General features: G+C 45.2%; 1 protein-coding gene across 1 annotated transcript in view; it reads left to right on the top strand.

Annotated features, from left to right (window-relative positions):
* Positions 1 to 2,936: 2,936 nt before the first annotated feature.
* Positions 2,937 to 19,194, top strand: part of dnah9l (dynein, axonemal, heavy polypeptide 9 like) — an 83,726-nt gene continuing 67,468 nt past the window's right edge. Inside the window, exons 1-16 of the mRNA XM_063190817.1 lie at positions 2,937 to 3,083; positions 3,663 to 3,762; positions 3,961 to 4,172; positions 5,013 to 5,255; positions 5,724 to 5,891; positions 6,509 to 6,625; positions 6,855 to 6,992; positions 7,377 to 7,501; positions 8,020 to 8,215; positions 8,610 to 8,714; positions 8,862 to 9,034; positions 9,900 to 10,122; positions 10,686 to 11,015; positions 11,711 to 11,965; positions 12,242 to 12,411; positions 13,560 to 13,782. Coding sequence (XP_063046887.1) covers positions 2,937 to 3,083; positions 3,663 to 3,762; positions 3,961 to 4,172; positions 5,013 to 5,255; positions 5,724 to 5,891; positions 6,509 to 6,625; positions 6,855 to 6,992; positions 7,377 to 7,501; positions 8,020 to 8,215; positions 8,610 to 8,714; positions 8,862 to 9,034; positions 9,900 to 10,122; positions 10,686 to 11,015; positions 11,711 to 11,965; positions 12,242 to 12,411; positions 13,560 to 13,782 — 2,925 coding nt within the window. The remainder of the gene's footprint in view (positions 3,084 to 3,662; positions 3,763 to 3,960; positions 4,173 to 5,012; positions 5,256 to 5,723; positions 5,892 to 6,508; positions 6,626 to 6,854; positions 6,993 to 7,376; positions 7,502 to 8,019; positions 8,216 to 8,609; positions 8,715 to 8,861; positions 9,035 to 9,899; positions 10,123 to 10,685; positions 11,016 to 11,710; positions 11,966 to 12,241; positions 12,412 to 13,559; positions 13,783 to 19,194) is intronic.

Here is a 19,194-nt window from a genome sequence, read left to right as displayed (position 1 = left end):
GTGCGTTTGACCATGCTGCCTGATTTTGACAGCGATCACAGCTTGGAACAACTCCCTAAAACAATACTAACGGTTTACTGCAAGGCTGCAATGGTTGCAAGCCCAGAGAGATTGGATATATTGTGTGTTTCGTGCACTTAACCAGACATCTTTACATAGGGTCGCATTCGGACGGGATTAGTATTACCAAGGGTAATTTCTCTGTACCGTCTCACAGGTGGTAAACTCGCCGTGAAGTTTACCAACATACTCCGCTATCTTTACTGACATGGCGTGACAAATTTCCTGGTTATTATTACTTTACCTCAGGTCCCCCCATTAAACTAGTCCCATCCGAATAGGGCTTATAGTCCCATCTCTGGGTATACTGTAAGTAAAGTCATGAATGGATTTGGATGGAATTTTGTGGAGTTGTTGGAAATGACAAAAGGAACAAGTGATTCAATTTTGGTGGTGATCAGGATCACAATGCGGATCCAGGAATTTTAAAAAAGATTATTCCCCATTGCGGGATAGGGCGAATTTTGACATTCCAGTTTCTAACTCCACAAAAACGAAACAGAAATTAGGGTCTAACATAGTCAAATGTTCTATCAAACAGCTTACTTGGCGGAGGTCTGCACTCTCTGAGGGTATTTCTAGTTTCTTGTATTTTCCATTGACACCAAAACCTCAATTTTCATATTTGTGTCACTGTGACTCATTTCAGTGGATCAGGTCACCAATAAGAACAGTTCCATTCAAGTCTGTCTCCAACCTGTGAGAATCATCACACATTAGTGACAGCACGTCTCATCCACTGTGTGTGTGTGTGTGTGCGTGTGTGCGTGCGTGCGTGCGTGCGTGTGTGCGTGCGTGCGTGCGTGCGTGTGTAGGTGCTGGTGGGTGTGCTGACCTACACAGGTAACCACGTTGGCTGGCCGCGAGTGCTTGCTGAAGACCTGAGAAGGCACATGGAGGCGCTGACGAGCCGCATGGTCACCCTCAGAGGTCGCGCTGAAGGTCGGACACTCCTGCCCCTGCCTCTCTGCCTGCAGCGGCAGCTCAGGTGTGTGTGTGTTTGTGTGTGTGTGTGTGTGTGTGTGTGTGTGTGTGTGTGTGTGTGTGTGTGTGTGTGTGTGTGTGTGTGTGTGTGTGCGTGTGTGTGTGTGTGTGTGCGCGCGTGCGTGCGTGCGCGTGCTCGCGCGTGTGTGCACACATGTGTGTGCGTGTGCGTGTGTGTCCGTGCTCAACACTTCTGCTCCTACCCCGTTGCAGAGCTATAGAAGTAAGAGTTAGGCCAATTCTAATAGCCCACAGTTAACCTGACAAAGTTCTTAAATATGATATGATCTCAGATAATCTAATACTGTGTACCCTGTCCAGAATATGCACACTTATAGATTCTTGAAGATGGTGATATTTTCTGACTTAACCTGACATCAGTAAAAAAATAAATAAAAAAAGTGCCCTCTTCATAGTAAACAAGCTGTGACATTGCCAATGGCACCTTGCCTACCAAGAGAATGTGGGAGTGAGATTAACTGCTGAGGGTGGGTGTGTGGCCTGGTCTGGTAAATTAGACCTACTATTACAGTTTGTCAGAATTACCCAGTATTATTTACTGTACACCACCAGACACCATCTACAACTCAGAATCAATACAGTAGCAAGAGAGTTGCATCGCAGGTTAAAATCCTACTCTTACCTCTCCCTTCCTCTGAAGTACCCCCACATTACGCCAGGGACTGCATCTAATACACTGTAGTAACTATGCTGCTTTGAATACCCTGAACCTGCTCCTCTTCAACCATCACCACCATTTTCACTAACAGGAGCTTGTTCAGCTCTAGACATCTTCCTCCTGTTGGCAGGAGAGACAGAGATCATTCTCACACGGTCACATTTCACACCTAAAGACATGAAACTGATTGACTGGGTTGAGTGGGCTGCATTCTGCACACACATTCACTTCTCATCTGGCTGCGTGTACTGGTGGTGACTTATCATTGTCCTGCACATTTTGCCGTCCTGTGATGCCTTGGTAAGCCTTAATACTCCACTTTACATTTGATATACAATATAAACTCCAACATGTGCAATAATATACAGTAGCAAGAGAGTTGGATTGCAGGTTAAAATCCTACTCTTACCTCTCCCTTCCTCTGAAGTGCCCCCACATTACACCAGGGACTGCATCTGACAGAGTTCCAGGAAGTTAGTGCCGAACACCGAAAGTGCAGTAAAAGTAAATGTAATTCATGATACTCTACATCATCTTTGCTTGCTACTAGTCATTAGTGAAGAAGAGTGACAAAATAAGATTTTGCGTTATCATTCACATTCTATGAGAAATCGATAACAAGACATACATTCTTTCAGGGTATGTAAAGATATGAGCAGCAGGTGCATTTAGGGCCTAGGCCATTGAGTGACTTGTAGACGATCGGAAGAGTTTTAAACTCAATTCTATATCTCACTGGCAGCCAGTGTAATTGTATACGCGACTGGACTGATATGATCTCTTTTATTTGTTTTAGTTAGAATTGTAGCAGCAGCATTTTGGATCAGTTGCACCTGCCTGAGTGACATTTTTGGAGAAGACCTGCTGTATGACTAGGGCATTGCGGTAGTCAACTGTACAGAAAATAAAAGCAGGGATTATGCTTTATATCCTGTTTCAATGCAAAATCTTTATTATTAGCTATGTTTATGAGGTACTAAAAACAAACATACAATATTTTTCCTGCATGAACAGAAGGTGTGTATATTATGCACATGTGGATCTGCGTCCACGACTGATGATCTGGTGCGTCCGTGTGTGTGTGTGTGTGTGTGTGTGTGTGTGTGTGTGCGTGCGTGCGTGCGTGCGTGCGTGCGTGCGTGCGTGCGTGCGTGCGTGCGTGCGCGTGTGTAGTCCTGTGATCGACAGGGCCCTGATCTACTCCATTGAGAGCATGGTGGTCCAGTGGGCGGGGCAAATGGGGGCAGTGCTCCAACGAGACTCCTCCCACATCATGAAGGGGGAGGGGCATCCTGGTCCCTCTGCTGAGCTGCAGTACTGGGCTGCCCAGAAAGATAACCTACTCGGCATTCAGAAACAGGTCTGTGCAGAGGCGTGCACAGGGATTTTGGGGGGCAGAGGCAGCGACATGCTCTGTATTGTACTATTAATAATCGGTCTAACAGTAATGCAATACAATAATGCGATCCAAATTCAACTTATTTGACATTATGGCCATAGTATATTTGTTTCCGTAGTAACATAAACTTGTTAATAATGGCCATTCTCATTTTCATTTGTGATTTTTAACACAATATGAAAAAGGAAATATAGAAGCTTGGGCGTCAGGGCCCCCTTGACTCTTGGGCCCCTGGGCCAGGGCCCGGTAGGACCGTTCAGTAATTCATCCTTGCACGGCAGCCATTGTGTCATAGTCTTTCACCTGATTAGACGCCATCTCTGCTAAATGTTTTGTCAGGATCCACCTTTAATCCTCTCTTGCACAAACCTTACTATTTTTATGGAGCAAATGGGTAAAGTGTGTACTCAGACACATTATCTCTTTGTGTGTGTGTGTGTGTGTGTGTGTGTGTGTGTGTGTGTGTGTGTGTGTGTGTGTGTGTGTGTGTGTGTGTGTGTGTGTGTGTGTGTGTGTGTGTGTGTGTGTGTGTACCCTCAGCTCCAGAACACTAAAGTGGAGCAGGTGCTGGAGATTTTGAACAGGATCGAGAGCAGCTACTGTGCATCCTTCATGGACATCATTCAAAGAGTAGAGCAGGGTAATACACACACACACACACACACACACACACACACACACACACACACACACACACACACACACACACACACACACACACACACACACACTTCCAATGCACACACACACACACACACTGGTGAAGACTGAGGACGTGTGTGTGTGTGTGTGTGTGTGTGTGTGTGCGCGTGTGTCTGTATATATTTGTGCCTTATAGCTGTGGAGGAGGCTGAGGATATCGAGCTGTGTCTGCGGCCCATGCGCAAGCACCTGAGTGTGTTTGAGGAAAGGAGCTTTCCCCAGCTGGGCCAGCAGATGGCGCCGTTGTTCCACACTCTCTGCCTGCTGTGGACTCACTGCCGCCACTACTGCACGCCCAAACGCATCGTCACACTCCTGCAACAGCTCTCCAACCTGCTCATCGACAAGGTGTGCGATACATGTGTGTGTGATACAAGGGGGAGAAAAAGGAGTCGCACATAGAATGAATGCTGATCATTGAAACTGTATCAAAAGCCGAAAATAAAGAGAAACCAAAGACAGAAGTGGATTAGGCCTACAGAATTATCGGGTCTAGCCCATCATCAGTGTTCCCAAATTCCTGTTTTGGAATAATAGACCGAGCGAAACTAAGACCGTAAGACAAAGGCGCGAACAACAGCTTTACAGTCACCTGTGTGATACAAGATACATGTTTTTCGCCCAGCCCATATTGATTTGAGTATACTGTTCAGTTCAATCAATCCAGACAGCAGAGAGAGTTTATGACTAACTTACCAATCAGAAGGCCTACCATCTCCAAATCCGTATGTAATCATAAGGGGGGTTTGGGGTATGTCCCCTGAGAAAATTTGAAAATAGAAAGTGTGTTTTTAACGCGATATGAAAAAAGGAAATATAGAGCCTTGGGCCTCAGGGGCCTCTTGACTATTGGGCCCCTGGGCCTGGGCCCAGTAGGCCCATGCAGTAAAAGCTGTCTTGACTACATCACTACCACCTTGTTAGGGAACAACAGCGAACACCACTAACGACTTGATGAGTTTCACCATTTACACTAGAATGTGGGTGTGAGAAAGTATATGAGTTTGTGTGTGTGCGCACGCGGACAAGCTGTTTCATACCCGTTCCTGTGAGTGTGTCTACCGTACCGTATGTGACTGAGTGTGTGCACTCGTTGCTGTATCTTATCCCGTGTGTGTGTGTGTGTGTGTGTGTGTGTGTGTGTGTGTGTGTGTGTGCATGCGTATGCCTGTGCCCATGTGCGTGCAGGCATTTGCGTACCTGATCCCAGAGGAACTGTTTAAGCTGGAGCTTGAGGAGGCTATGGAGCGCGTGCAGTGTGCGCTGCAGGTGATTGGCTCGTACCGCCGCTGCTTCCTGCTCTACCGCCAGAAGCTCACGCCCACCGGTCCTTACAGCAAATATGGACACCCCGTCAAGCCTTGGGACTTCCCTTCCGAACTGGTGTTCCATCGCACCGACCGCATCACACAGAGGCTGACAATGATGCAGGTGGGCCTGAGCTCTGACTTCACCCATCACTCATGGACGCCATCATGAATCACAATTACTCATTAAGGGTGCCCTGTGTAGGATTGTGGCCAGAGTAGGTATATGCTGCTCATTGAAAATGTGCTGCTTTTTTGCCAAATTTGATCTTTTCATGAATATTTACTAAGTAATAAACTAATATTTACTTGTATGACCAAAGTACAGTGGGTTTCGCAGCTAAAAATGTATATTACTGAAAATTAAAAATGGCGGACAAGGGCAAGACTGAATACTGAGATTCACCCAAGGTCAATTAAGTTTGGGGCTTCTTATAATAAAGTGCTGGGGGAAACACTGACTGAGCTGTCTGTCTCTCTCTCTCTCTCTCTCTCTCTCTCTCTCTCTCTCTCTCTCTCTCTCTCTCTGTGTGTGTGTGTGTGTGTGTGTGTGTGTGTGTGTGTGTGTGTGTGTGTGTGTGTGTGTGTGTAGGAGCTGTTCTCCTCTGCGCTGGACTTCCTGAAGCTTGAGCGGTGTGAGCTGGGTGGCTCGGGAGGGAAGGTCCTGAGTGAACTGGTGTACAACATGAACGACCAGTTTCACGACAGCTGGAGGGTCCTGCGGGAGAGCAAATACGACCCCCTGGACTACACCAAAGAGGTACACACACACACACACACACGCACACACACACACACACACACACACACACACACACACACACACACACACACACACACACACACACACACACACGCACACACACACTCACACTTACATCCCTGGACTACACAAAAGAGGTACACACCTGACACTGTTTTCAGGCAGGGCAGATTTCCTGGTCGTCAGAGGAGGTGAACGATACACTAGGTCAACATCGTCCTCTGGGTTCACTTTGGTGGAAGAGGTGCAACAGTTCTGCAATTGTTTTTAATCCTAGAGACATCTTTTTCTTGAATTAACTTATTTCCTTATAATTAATACCAAATAGGAAAAGCACTTGTGTATGAAGATTTACCAAACTTCCTTTGCCTAGTTAAAAAAAGTTTGTTTTAGGAGTGCTCCCTGAACTCAGGAAGTTATTGATTTGAGGTGCTCGTTGGATGGGAAAACATAGAACGGGAAAAAAGAGAAATACCAAGGCACTCTCGTCTATCAGAAATAAAAAGCCTGTGTTTGTGTGTGTTAAGGAAAAGTATCAATATCTGGGTTTGTTGGTGTCAAGGATTTGAAATCCAAATAAAGGTATTTCCAATTGTGTTTGTGTTTGTGTTCAGGAGTTTGTGCGTGACTACGATCGGTTCATGGAGCAGAATCGAGATTTTGACCAGCGGCTGGGCACAGTCCTAAATCTTGCCTTCGCTCACTCACAAGGTTTAGAGTCGGCCTTCAAGGTACGTATACACACCATCTTGAAAAAAGATGACCATCTTGGATTTCTGTGTGAACAATAACATTTTATGAAAGAGTACATTTTAATGAGCATTTGTGCCAAATGTCCTGCTTGCATGTCAAAGTGAGGTAATTTTGGCCTTATCTGTTCTGCCATATTTGTGTGTGTGCGTGTGTGCGTGTGTGCACGTGTGAGTGTGTGTGTGTGCGTGCGTGCGTGTGTGTGTGTAGCTTCTCCAGATGTTTGGCAGTCTTCTGGAGAGGCCCCGTATCCAGCAGCTCTTCTCCCCAAACTACGGCCGTCTGTTGGCCATGTTCCAGGAGGAGATCACCGCCTGCCAACGCATCATGGACAAGCAGCGCGACCGGGTGCGTGTCACTGGCGTAACACATAACTTTACCCCAAAGAAGTGGTTATCTTTGAACAGAAGTAAACATGACACATGAGGAGATACGGTAAGAGTGAACGAGAAGTACAGTAAAGGTTAACCATTACAATTAACTTCAGTTCCCCCCGCAGGTTACCAAAAGTGGGCCCTCCATATACTGTACATACAGTAATGTAAACAGTTAAGGTGATGCTGATGAGGATGATGGTGTGTGTGTGTGTGTGTGTGTGTGTGTGTGTGTGTGTGTGTGTGTGTGTGTGTGTGTGTGTGTGTGTGTGTGTGTGTGTGTGTGTGTGTGTGTGGGCCCAGGAGCAAATGCCCTTCTTGCCCCCCTAAGGCTCTGCCCCTGTGTTCTTGTTCATAGTTGGCGAGTGGCTCTCCGGTGTTGAGCAAGAACATGCCGGCTGTGGCTGGAAACCTGAAGTGGTCGCAGGAGATCAGACAACGCATCCTGACCAACCGCAGCCACCTCAAGCACCTCACACACATGTATGATGCACACACACACTTACACACACACACGCACTAATGCATCTTGACCAAACGCAGATATCTCAACCCCCTCCCTCACACACATGTATGAGGCATGCATACGTACAGTACACGTACACACACACACACACACACACACACACACACACACACACACACACACACACACACACACACACACACACACACACACACACACACACACACACACAACTAATGCATCCTGACCACAATCACAAGGGAGGAGGGGAGGATGAATAATGACATGAACCCAATATTTGTGCCTGTGTCTCTGTTGTGCACCTGTGTGGGTGCGCAGCTTGTGTGTAGGCAGCAGTGGTTGTACCCATTTGCGGGCCCTAGGCAAACTATAAACACAGACCCTTTTCAATTAGTTTCGCTGGTATTTACCATGGTGGGGATAAATGTTTTGAGCCCCCCTACAATGGGAAAATTTGGTGGGACTCCAGGTAACGGCTTAGTCTGCTTATTGATAAAACAGACCATGTGTGTAGGCCCCTGGACAGTCCTGAGGCAGAGGCGGTGCTGCGAGTTTGCGAGAATGTGTTGGAGACGCTGGAGCTGCAGGACGAGGAAGTCTTCAGCAACTGGAGCGCCGGATTGGATGAGATATGCCACACCCACCTGAACAAGCCCCTCCTCCTCCTGGACACGCACACCGGCCTCTACAGCCTCAACTTCCACCCGGCAGTAAGAAATACACACTTGCACTACGAAAAGGTTGCAGCAGTTGCTATATTCAAGATTTAACATTATTTCTATTTGCCCCGCAGGCAGGGCATTTGTCTTTGACAATCACAAAACTGCTGCAACATACAACACAACACATAACACGCACAGTCATCAGTTGTCAGATGGGAGAGCTTTATTTTTGTACATTTCGGCACTAGGAGATGAAGCTGTTGTCGCATTGAAATGTTGCATAGCATATCTTTTAATGTACATGTATGTAACCGCCAATGAATTAGCGTGTATGTGTGTGTGTGTGTGTGTGTGTGTGTGTGTGTGTGTGTGTGTGTGTGTGTGTGTGTGTGTGTGTGTGTGTGTGTGTGTGTGTGTGTGTGTGTGTGTGTGTGTGTTGTAGCTGACCTCCGTGCTGAGGGAAGTGAAGTATCTGGGAATGTTGAGGAATGAGAACATCCCCAAAGCAGCTCTTCACCTCTTCTCTAAACGAGAGACGCTTTATTTGGTGCGTAGTGTTGAATGTGTGTGTCCGTGTGTTGGCTCCAACAGATATTTTCTTTTTTTTGTACACATTCAATTATCATGTTCAGATATTCATAGTGTATATATGTGTAATGGACAAACATGATCTTGAGTGTGTGTTTGTGTGTAGTATACAAGCTCCCTATCGCTGGTCACCCAGTGGTACAACAGACTGCACAGCAGCATTCTTCCTGTCGAGCTGCGATTGGTGGAGGCAGAACTGGAGGAAGTGAGGCGTACATTAAGCCCCGCCCTAAATGAACTGCAATGGAGTCAGGATGAGCTGGGCAGCTACATACAGAGGTGTGTGTGTGTGTGTGTGTGTGTGTGTGTGTGTGTGTGTGTGTGTGTGTGTGTGTGTGTGTGTGTGTGTGTGTGTGTGTGTGTGTGTGTGTGTGTGTTAGTGAGAGAGAGAGAGAGAGAGAGAGAGAGAGAGAGAGAGAGAGAGAGAGAGAGCTGCTGTGCAGCTGCTGACCACTACATTACATCAGTTAATCTAGTAGTTCCCTAGCCTGGTTCACACCAGACGGTGTATGTGTAGCTTCGGTGCCCCCTAGCGGAGCAGAGCTGTGTGTGTAGCTCTGCTCCGCCAGGGAGCGCCAAAGCTACACACACACCGTCTAGTGTGAACCAGGCTAGTAGTTCCCAGCCTTTTTCCTAAGAACATTTTCGGGACCCCACTCCCCATATTCTTAGGTAATTTTTTTGGCCATTAATATTGCTAGATTTTCCATTAATTGTTGTCATACGGTTACCAACCAGTTTTGTGGAATTAGGCTATGTTAGATATGTGGATTTCATATCGTAATGAAAAGTCCCCTCTGTCCCTCCCTGCAATACTTCTGTGTCAAACTGTGTCAAAACACAGTCATAAGCATAATGTCAATGTCAAAAACGTTTTAGGGTATGAAATTGAACATTAATTGGGCTGTCTGTATCATACCTGAGTGTCACTTAATGGCAAGAGTCATAAAATGTTTGACATTGATATAATATATATGACACGTGCAAGACTGTGTAACGACACTGTTATGACACTTTTTCGTCATACAATGACGCTGGCGTCAAGTAAAGAGTAACCGTATTGGGTGACAGTATCAGTGTTGGGTATCAGTGTTGCGAGTGATTATGTTCCTCACTGTTATAAGTGAATATGCGCCCCCATTAGCACGAGGACACTCGTAGAGGGTCTGTCTACGCGCGTGCAGCGCAGCAAGGCCAACCTGGAGACACTGCACGGCATCATGGGAGTGTTCAGCCACACGGCCTGCGTGACCAGGAAGTGCAGCCGCAGCGGCCAGCTGCTCATCATGAGTGACGTCAACGAGGCGATACGCCGCCAGTACGCACTCATCTCACACAACGGAGATAAAATACATCAGCTCCTGCAGGTTTGTGTGTGTGTGTGTGTGTAGGCGTGCCTGTGTGTGTGTATGTCAACGAGGCGATACTCTGCCAGTAGGCTACACATTCATCTCACACAGTGCAAACTAGATACAGTTATCTGCAAAAATATTTTCCAAGCACTGTATACGTTGTGAGTGAGTGAGTGAATGAGAATATGTCTGTGTCAATGAGGCAATACACCATCAATACACATAAATTCCCAATTGGCCAATTAACAACTAACCAGAGCTAACCGCGGCTAACGCTGTAACATCAGGATACTACAAAGGAATTTGGCTGCTAATGTACAAATTCAGAGCACTAAACAATCGTTTGGAGGCAGGTCTTTAAAAACGGATGTTGACCATTCAAACAATGTTTTTACTTTTTTATTATTATTAAATAATCAATTTTTGGTGTCATGAATTGATGCAGTATATGACAAGTTGGCATTGTCATGACGATTTTTTTGGCAACCCCCTAATATACATGTATTATATTAAAGTTAACCTTTAAAATGAAAGAGTTTTCTTGAAAGAGTCTGTTCCTGTGGTTCCCACCTCTGCAGGAGAACCGTTCTCTGCTGGGCGGTTCTGAGGACTCTCCGGAGTGGCGAGCGTACACGGAGCACGTGGACGGCATAGTGCTACAGGGCTTCTGCTCGGCGGTGCGCTGCTCTCTGCAGTACCTCCTGGAGAACACCGACCCCTCTCTCCGCATCGCGCCCCTCTTCGACATCCAACTGGTGCTGACCTCCGACATGACCTTTCACCCCTCTCTGGACCTCACCAAGAAGGATAACTTCTACGACACCATACACAAGATGGTGGATGACATCATAGGCATGGCGTCCTGCATCAGGAGAGTCGCCAGCCACTATGAGCAGGACACCTATCAGGTAGCCAGAATTATACGGTTACACTCGAATTATGTATGATTCATATGACGTGACAGTGTCATAATAGTGTCAAAACACTACAGTGTCATGACTTTTTGGGAATTGGGCTGATTTTTGGCTCAAGCAGAGGTCAATCCTGAGTCTCAGGTTGTGTAGTGTACATGGGGTAACGACAAGCGATTGCTGATTTGATTATGGTCGAAAAAAAAATCAAACCTGTTTGAAATCCTGGTCACCCCTCTTGAGCGAATTGTACCGTTGAAGCAGTACTACGAGCCGATTTGACACTGCATTTCACACTACCAATGCCTACAAATTATACTATACTAACTACTATACAACCATACTAAGTATAAATTACCAGGGCAGCTCGATTCACTCTTGAGCACGTCCTCGCCTCCACCTAAGGTGCACATTTCCATTCAGCATTTTTGTCATCTGCAGTTTCGGAAAACAAGTCCATCTTGTCGTACAGTGTGAGCACTCTGGTCGCATCAGACCCTTGGGTCTTTTAGTGTGAGGACGTGAGTCATGAGATGTCAACTTTTAAACCCTGTCATTCACTCTTACAGTGTGTGCAGGAGCTGAATACCAGCGACTGAAAACATCATAGTGTATGCCCAGCTTTAGTGTAATGTAATGTAATGTAATGTAATGTAATGTAATGTATGTCTGTATGTCTGCGGTGCTTGTAGAGCGACATCATTGAGGTGCCAGAGCTGCGGGAGCTGGCCCAGGTGCTGTGCAGCCGGGCGCGTAATGCCATCGCCAAGGTCAAGGAGTTCCAGCGCTCCTTCGCATCCTACCGCTACCTGTGGACCGACGACAGGACCGAGTTCATGCGTCAGTTCCTGCTCTATGGCCACGCCCTCTCCACGGAGGAGGTGGAGCTGTACGCAGACTATGAGTTGGCCAAGAACCCTCCTAAACTAGATGATTTCAAAGACCAGGTACACACACACACACACACACAGCCTCCTTGTTTATTTCCCAAAAATCCCTGTGCTATTAGCAACCACGATGAATCCTTTCCACCTTGCCTGGGCAGGCCAAAAGGGCTGACTGCATTTGTGAAATGCTTTGTGTGTGTGTGTGTGTGTGTGTGTGTATGTGTGTGTGTGTGTGTGTGTGTGTGTGTGTATGTGTGTGTGTGTGTGTGTGCGCGCGCACCCACATCTTTGTGTGTATGTGCGTGCCCACGCACATCTTTGTGTGTGTGTGTGCAGATCAGTGTGTTTGAGTCCTTGTACCACAAGGTGAGTGTGATGGAGGACAGGCGCGTGTTCTGTGGTTGGCTGCAACTGGACGTGAAGCCGTTTAAGATCGCTCTCATGAGCGCCATCAAGAAGTGGAGCTGGATGTTCAAGGAGCACCTGGTCAGCCACGTCACAGATAGGTACACACCATAAACTGTACACTCACCAGCCACTTAATTACACACCTTAAGCCCTTTTCCCATCAGTCTCCTATATATTCTAGGTCCATCTCAAATGGTTTGGGCACAGAGCAATGGAATTCAGAGTTGTGACAACTCGGTCAACTGGGTTGGTGACATGATTCACATAGATTCAAATAATTTTAGGCAGTGGCTTTTTTTTCTCTAGAGACAGAAACATAACTACTACAAGCAAAGGTGACATAACACTGAATTAAAAGGAATTACGTACAATTACCTTTATTGCACTTTCTGTGTTCTTCGTTCACTTCCTGAAACTATTTTGAAAGTATTTCAATGGTGATCTGTATCAAAATTTTCAGGCGTGCGGCACAAAATCTGCCTCTTGTGCACAGTTCCATGAAAGCGGACGACATCGGACAAGCGTTAAACTTTCTCTCAAGCTCTTAACTTGTATCAAAATGCTTTTGAGCGGATTGCCCATGGTGTGTGGGCCCATACAATTTAACCCAGTGGCTAATTTTAGCATTAGCTAGCACAGACATGATACATTTGGAGCCTTAGTTTAGAACCAGCACACCTACCTCTATCATCTTCTGGGTTCCACAGAAGTTTGCACAAATTGATCGTCAAATACAATACAGTAATACTAATAGTACTGTTTTTTGTGCACCAAAAACGACCCTTGCGAACCGAACTAAACACTGTCATACTTATTGTATGACAACACACAGGCACTGCTTTCTCTCACATGAGCCTTTGTGAAAGGTGACACAAAAGCTGTCACCATGTCGGAAATGGGTGTTCAAGCTTGTCTATGTGTGGTGTGATCCAAAAGTATGACAGTGTTCAGTTTGGTTCGCAAGGGTCGTTTTTTGTTGGCTTTTATATTTTGTGGTCTTTTATATTAACTATTCAGGGAAATCAATGAAAAGTGCAATGAGCAAAATAATTTGGAACAGTGATATTCTTTGAAAATGTGTTAGGAAACCATGATTTTTGCAAGGGTATGTAAACTGTATGTGTGTGCTCGAGTGTGTGTGGTTAAGCATATGTCTGTTTGTGTGTCTTGTCATTCATGTGTGTGTGTGTGTGTGTGTGAATGTGTGTCTGTCTGTCTGCGATCATGTGTGTTTTTGTGTATATAGTGTGCGTGAGCTGGCGCTGTTCATCGAGAGCACAGGGGTGGGGCTGAGTGTGCGTGTGAGTGACGGGAACTACGGTGGCCTGGTGGCCTTGATGTCACACCTGATGGCCATCAGAGACCGACAGCTCATCACGGAGCAGCAGTTCACACCACTCAAAGCCACCGCAGCCCTGCTCAAGACTTACCAGCAACACCTGCCTGAGGATGTGTACACGCAATTAGAGGTACACACACACACACACACACACACACACACACCATCAGTTTATTCATTCTGCTTTCAGATTTGTCTCCGGAAACTGTGCAAACTGTGTGCACACTAGGGTGATCAGTCCCAGATATTGAGCTTGAGCCCCTGACGTGGCTGTATTGTTTATTCATTCATTCATTCATTCATTCATTCATTCATTCATTCATTCATACATTAATGGTTTATTTTGAACGTTTTTTAATATATCCAGAAGGTACAATTTAAATACAGTACAATCTGGTACAAAAAAGTAAAACATGAAATGTCATAAACGATACCATAAACAAAGCCTGCAAATGAGGAAGGATGGTCAGCTTTCCAGTCAAAATCAGTGTTGCAAAAAAACCCCACTAAAAGCCACACTCTGAAAAGTCGCTAAAAGTCACTGGGTGACGTCATGAAGTTACGTGTGATGTCATAATATCAGGCACAACGCGCTGATCTCAAGAAAACACATGGCTGAGATTACAGTTAATTTCCCGATCCCGAATTTCCACATCTCACGACTCGCATCCTCACACTATACGAGCCGATAGTCGGATGCGAGCCTAATGCTCCCACTGTGCGACATGACAGGCATTTTTCCTAAGTCTGCAGAGGAGGGAACATGCGCACCTGAGGTGGAGATGAGGAGGATGATGATGAGGAGGATTTAATCATGAGGCCCGACCAAGCAGTGTTGCCAAATTAGCAACTTTGTCGTTAGATTTAGCGACTTTTTGGCGGACCTGGCGACAAACAACCTCATCTAGCGCCTTTAGCGACTTTTTGGTGCATTTGGCGACTTTTTAAAATGCGCATTTTCAGTGACAAATTTATTGTTTTTCCACATAATTGTGACTGCACCGCCGTCAGAAGCGTTTCCCACGGTAAAGCAGGGCTGCAGATTAGCTCTGATCTCCAAAAAGTAGCTAGTACCACCCATTTCTACTGTGGACAAAGGCCAGAGCCATCTAATAACAGAGTTACGCCACTCCCATAGACCTCTATGGACCAATCTTTCCACAGCAATGGCGGCTCTCATGGAGCCTCACGGAGAGTTAACATGGAAATCCCCATTGACTTTAGTTCTATTAGAAGTTACTTAGTTCCAGGAGGTGGCGGTATAACACAGAAAATGTGGTAAAGGTCATGTAATTTGTTTGTACTTAATCTTTGTTTGGTATGTGATGGTTCTGTGTTAGTTTCCAACGAACAGAAGTTTACTGTTAAGAAACATTTTAATCTACACGAATCACATCACCAACCGACTTCCTGGTCCCCGGTTTGCGCAACTCTGTTATTAGATGGCTCTGACAAAGGCATGTGGACATCATAGCTTACGTAACGTCATTTCGTCATCTAGCGACTTTTCAGTGACTTTGACTGTCGTACACGCTGTCAAATGAAAGAGGATCAGAAGGGAGCCATAGGGGAGCCGTTGTGGCCAATAGGAGATGAGAAACGCGGTCGGGCGCAACCAAGGATAGTAGAGAGCTCTCCTTAATTATCCCCCACAATTAATGCTGACCGACAGGGGTTCTATTATGGTCCGAGGTCCTTTGTAGATTGTTCCCCAATCTCTCTCCCACTCATTTCCTGTCACACTCTCACACGGTCCTATCCTAAACACAGGCATAAAACCCCAAAAGACATCTTAAAAAAGATTATATTGGCCCGAATGACTGAAGCTTGTCGTAGTGATAGATGGGCGCTTCCAAAGCGGTAGAAGCGTGGCGTTCAATTATTTTCCGTTGGGACGCGGCAGCGAGGCGAGGGGTGGTGACGTAGGGAAGCGAGGGTGGCGGGCGGTGGGCGAGCGAGGCGAGAAAGTTGAGCTTGGCCAGGGGCTGTTCACCAGTGTTAATTTCGTCAGCTTTTTTTGATTTAGTCTTAGTCTTAGTCACAATGACGAAAATCAATTTTAGTCTTAGTCATATTTTAGTCATTGCCTTCCCAATTTAGTCTTAGTCTTAGTCAAAATGACGAAAATCAATTTTAGTCATAGTCAAATTTTAGTCATTTTAGTCATTTTAGTCAACATTTCAAATTTTAGTCAACATTTCGATATTTAGTCATTTTACTCAATATTGTGGTGTAAAATAAATAACCTACAATGGCTATTGTTATTTCACTATTACTCAGTTCAGTTTCACTATTATTCAGTATTACTAATATTGCCTATTGCAGCAAATATTCACTTTGTTACTTGGTCATTTTCCACCAAAACCCAAATCAGTCATTTCAACATCTCAGCATCTCAACATTTCAGCATCTCACACTCTCACGTCCAGGTGCAGGCTGCGCGCGCTCTCTCTCTCTCTCTCTCCCTCCCTCTCGTGCATTAGAAGCTGCTGCATATTATATTTGATTTTGAGTTTGATCACGGAGGAGGCTACATGCTCTTCTTCACCTGACCGCGGGACTTAAAGCCTGCAGATTGCCGGCAGTGGGAAGACCAGACATCCCAAGTCTGCATGAAATTCAAGAAGTCTCCCTGATAGTGGCTTCCCGATGACCACGAGTCAGATAAAATACTGCTGATGTTAGACTATGCAAGTTAGCGGTTTTTGTTTTCAATTGGCAATGCGAGCAGAGAACGATAATGACTCGTGCGGCATGTGTGGAATAGGCTTAAATAGATTGCGCGAGCGCACTTCGTATGCCCTGCAAAAGTCCCAGGAAAAATAGTTAGGCAGGGGTATGCAGACTGGACGATAGAAAGGACACGCACATACACATAGCCTAGGCCTATTTAAACACTAATGCTGTTTTGTTTGTCGGGTGTGTCGAGGCTCGACAAGCATGACCTGAAAAGAGTTTTTAGAACTTAGGAAGACGGTGAAGACGCACGGAAATGCTGTCGACTTCTTGGGTCTTTTAGCGTTGCTCTCGACGAGAACAAGTTTCAAATCTCAACAGTTTAAAACTCTTTAGCGATCGCCCATCCATTGATTCTTTTCAAAACTAGGCTACAGTAGCCGTGCCTCTGTTACTTTAGACAGGCCAACTTTCCCCCTGCTGGCGCGCGCTCCCGCGGTGACTGATTTAAATAAATTCACAAATCCGACCTTCATGATTTGCTTGCGAACTGCCTACTCATATGGTTAAACAACAAATATAGCAAAACATTACAGAAAAAGAACAGACAACGAACGCCGGGCTAAGACAGCCTAAGTGAAAAGGAGAATAGTGGAAGTTCGAGGAGGTTTAGAATGACAGTATCAGAGGAGGATTGGCGCGACTGTCATTACCTACTGCAGAAACGTTAGGTTATGGCTATAATCCTCGGTTCTTTGATAACAGAGTGAGGTCTTCGTCATGGACAAGAAATTGTTGAACATGTTTCAAAATGAACACTTCCCTCAACGTCGGCTATTTTTTTGTCTTTCTCTGGGAATGTTTTAGGACCTAAACTCAACTTAAATGGACTCACTGAACTACTAGGCTACAGAACTACTGACTGAGCCGCGCCATGCATTGGCTGCCAGCAGATACAAGCGAGGCAACATAGCGTGAGCGCGCAATCACCTTTGAAGTTCAAGACACTTAGGCCTATATTACAATTACAAATTAATTATTAATAATTATATATTTTTAATGTCCATTCGTCCATGGCTTGTAAATTTCGTCTCGTCTTAGTCTCCTTGACGACAATATTTTTTTATTTTCGTCATATTTTGATTTGCTTGAGGCAATTTTTAGTGCGTCATCGTCTCGTCATCGTCAAGGGAAAAAGGGGCGTTGACGAAATATTTTCGTCATCGTCGTGGTTGACGAAATTAACACTGCTGTACACTCACGGAACTTCCTGTTAGCCACAACTGGCTAACCCTAACCACGGGCCAGTGCAAAATGAATGGGTGTCAATATACCATTATAATTTTTGTGATTTTTTATAATTTTTTGTCCTGAAATATTAATATTAAGTTCGAAGCTAGAAATAATAAGACCCCATTTGAGTAGCGTTTCGATTATTTTGCGCCACTAGATTATTATATACTGGATCACAAAGCTCAATTTTTATGGGGCCAAACCCATAAACATTAGCACGATGCTAGCGAGTACAGGTTGAAATCTTCTAACCAGCTGTAAAACTACACACCTGAACGATTTGTCAATACAGCCCATTGTTAAACAACAGTCATAGTGCTTACCAGGAATGTTTTGTTGATAATATTTGTGACTGGAAATGGCAGTAGCAATGTATTTAGCATGGGTTCCCCTTTCCATTCCATACATTTTCCCACATGAAGGACTGGCCTACGCTCGTTACTGCAGAATGCATGCAAAGCTAACTGGCTACAATGGGAACCAATGAGACTGAGCCTTCTCCCCTGTGTTCTAATTTCTCTGGCTTGGCTGAAAAATGTAGCGGCACCGCGAAGCGTTAACCAATGGGAGAGCTTTCAACGCCATGACGTCATGTGCGTCACCAGCAGTACTGGGATGTTTAAAAATGGAGGCTGTTTTGATTTCGGTGGTGTCAAATCTGCCGATCGTTTTTTACAGATGGTTTTAAAATAAATGACACTTGGGTTAAGGTGACCAATGTATTCGCTCCCGTTTCATCATTTTAATTTGTACATACAGTGTTTGTGATTGAAGATCGATGGTTGTTTGACCACAGCATTTGCTAAGCTAAGCTAATTTGACCGGGAAACGATGCTACGTCACCACGCGAGGCGAGCGAGCAGGTTGAGAGCGGGTGAAATTTACGTACATGTATCACAGCCGTAACAGCAAACGCACTGTCAATGGGCATGTCTGTCAGAATAAAAGCCTCAAAAATAGCAGAATTTATAGCCTACTATGTTCTTGTGACATTCTCTGATTGGTCTCAAGTCCGGACAGAATCTTCTCTGGCCTCAGCCATATGCATATGCATTGTTGTGAGGGATATCGGCAAATAATTTAGGTTAAGTCAGAACATTATTTTTGGCGAAATTTTCTCTAGTCCGCGAAAATAAGATGACTCCCCTTAGACCTATTTTTAGGACAAAAAACGATACACCCAACTGACGTTTTGGTTGGTATCACGATTTTTGACCTACGGTTCGATACACCCCATGATTTAAAAAATAGGTTACAAGAGGCTACTTATATTTTTTTAAGTTTACGATTATGATGTTGATTTGAAGCTTGTAAGAATCATCACATCATATCATGTGGTTGTTTTCTGGACTGAAGGGTAACAGAACTTTAAAAGGAAGTATCACGATACTGCTTTCTTGCATCACGATGCAGTATTCTGACGCTGTGTATCATGATTTCTCGATTCAATAAAATATCGTTACAGCCCTAGCATTATTATACAGACCTCAGCACCGCTGAAGACAACACCTGCCAGTATTTAAACGCAGGCAAGCATGCACGCATGTGTGTGTGTGAATGTTACTGTTACTGT

Source organism: Engraulis encrasicolus, chromosome 23 (assembly GCF_034702125.1).
Source record: "Engraulis encrasicolus isolate BLACKSEA-1 chromosome 23, IST_EnEncr_1.0, whole genome shotgun sequence".
In the NCBI taxonomy this organism is placed as follows: Eukaryota; Metazoa; Chordata; class Actinopteri; order Clupeiformes; family Engraulidae; genus Engraulis; species Engraulis encrasicolus.
The sequence above is the reverse complement of the archived record's forward strand: the minus strand, read 5'-3'. Positions and strand labels throughout refer to the sequence as shown.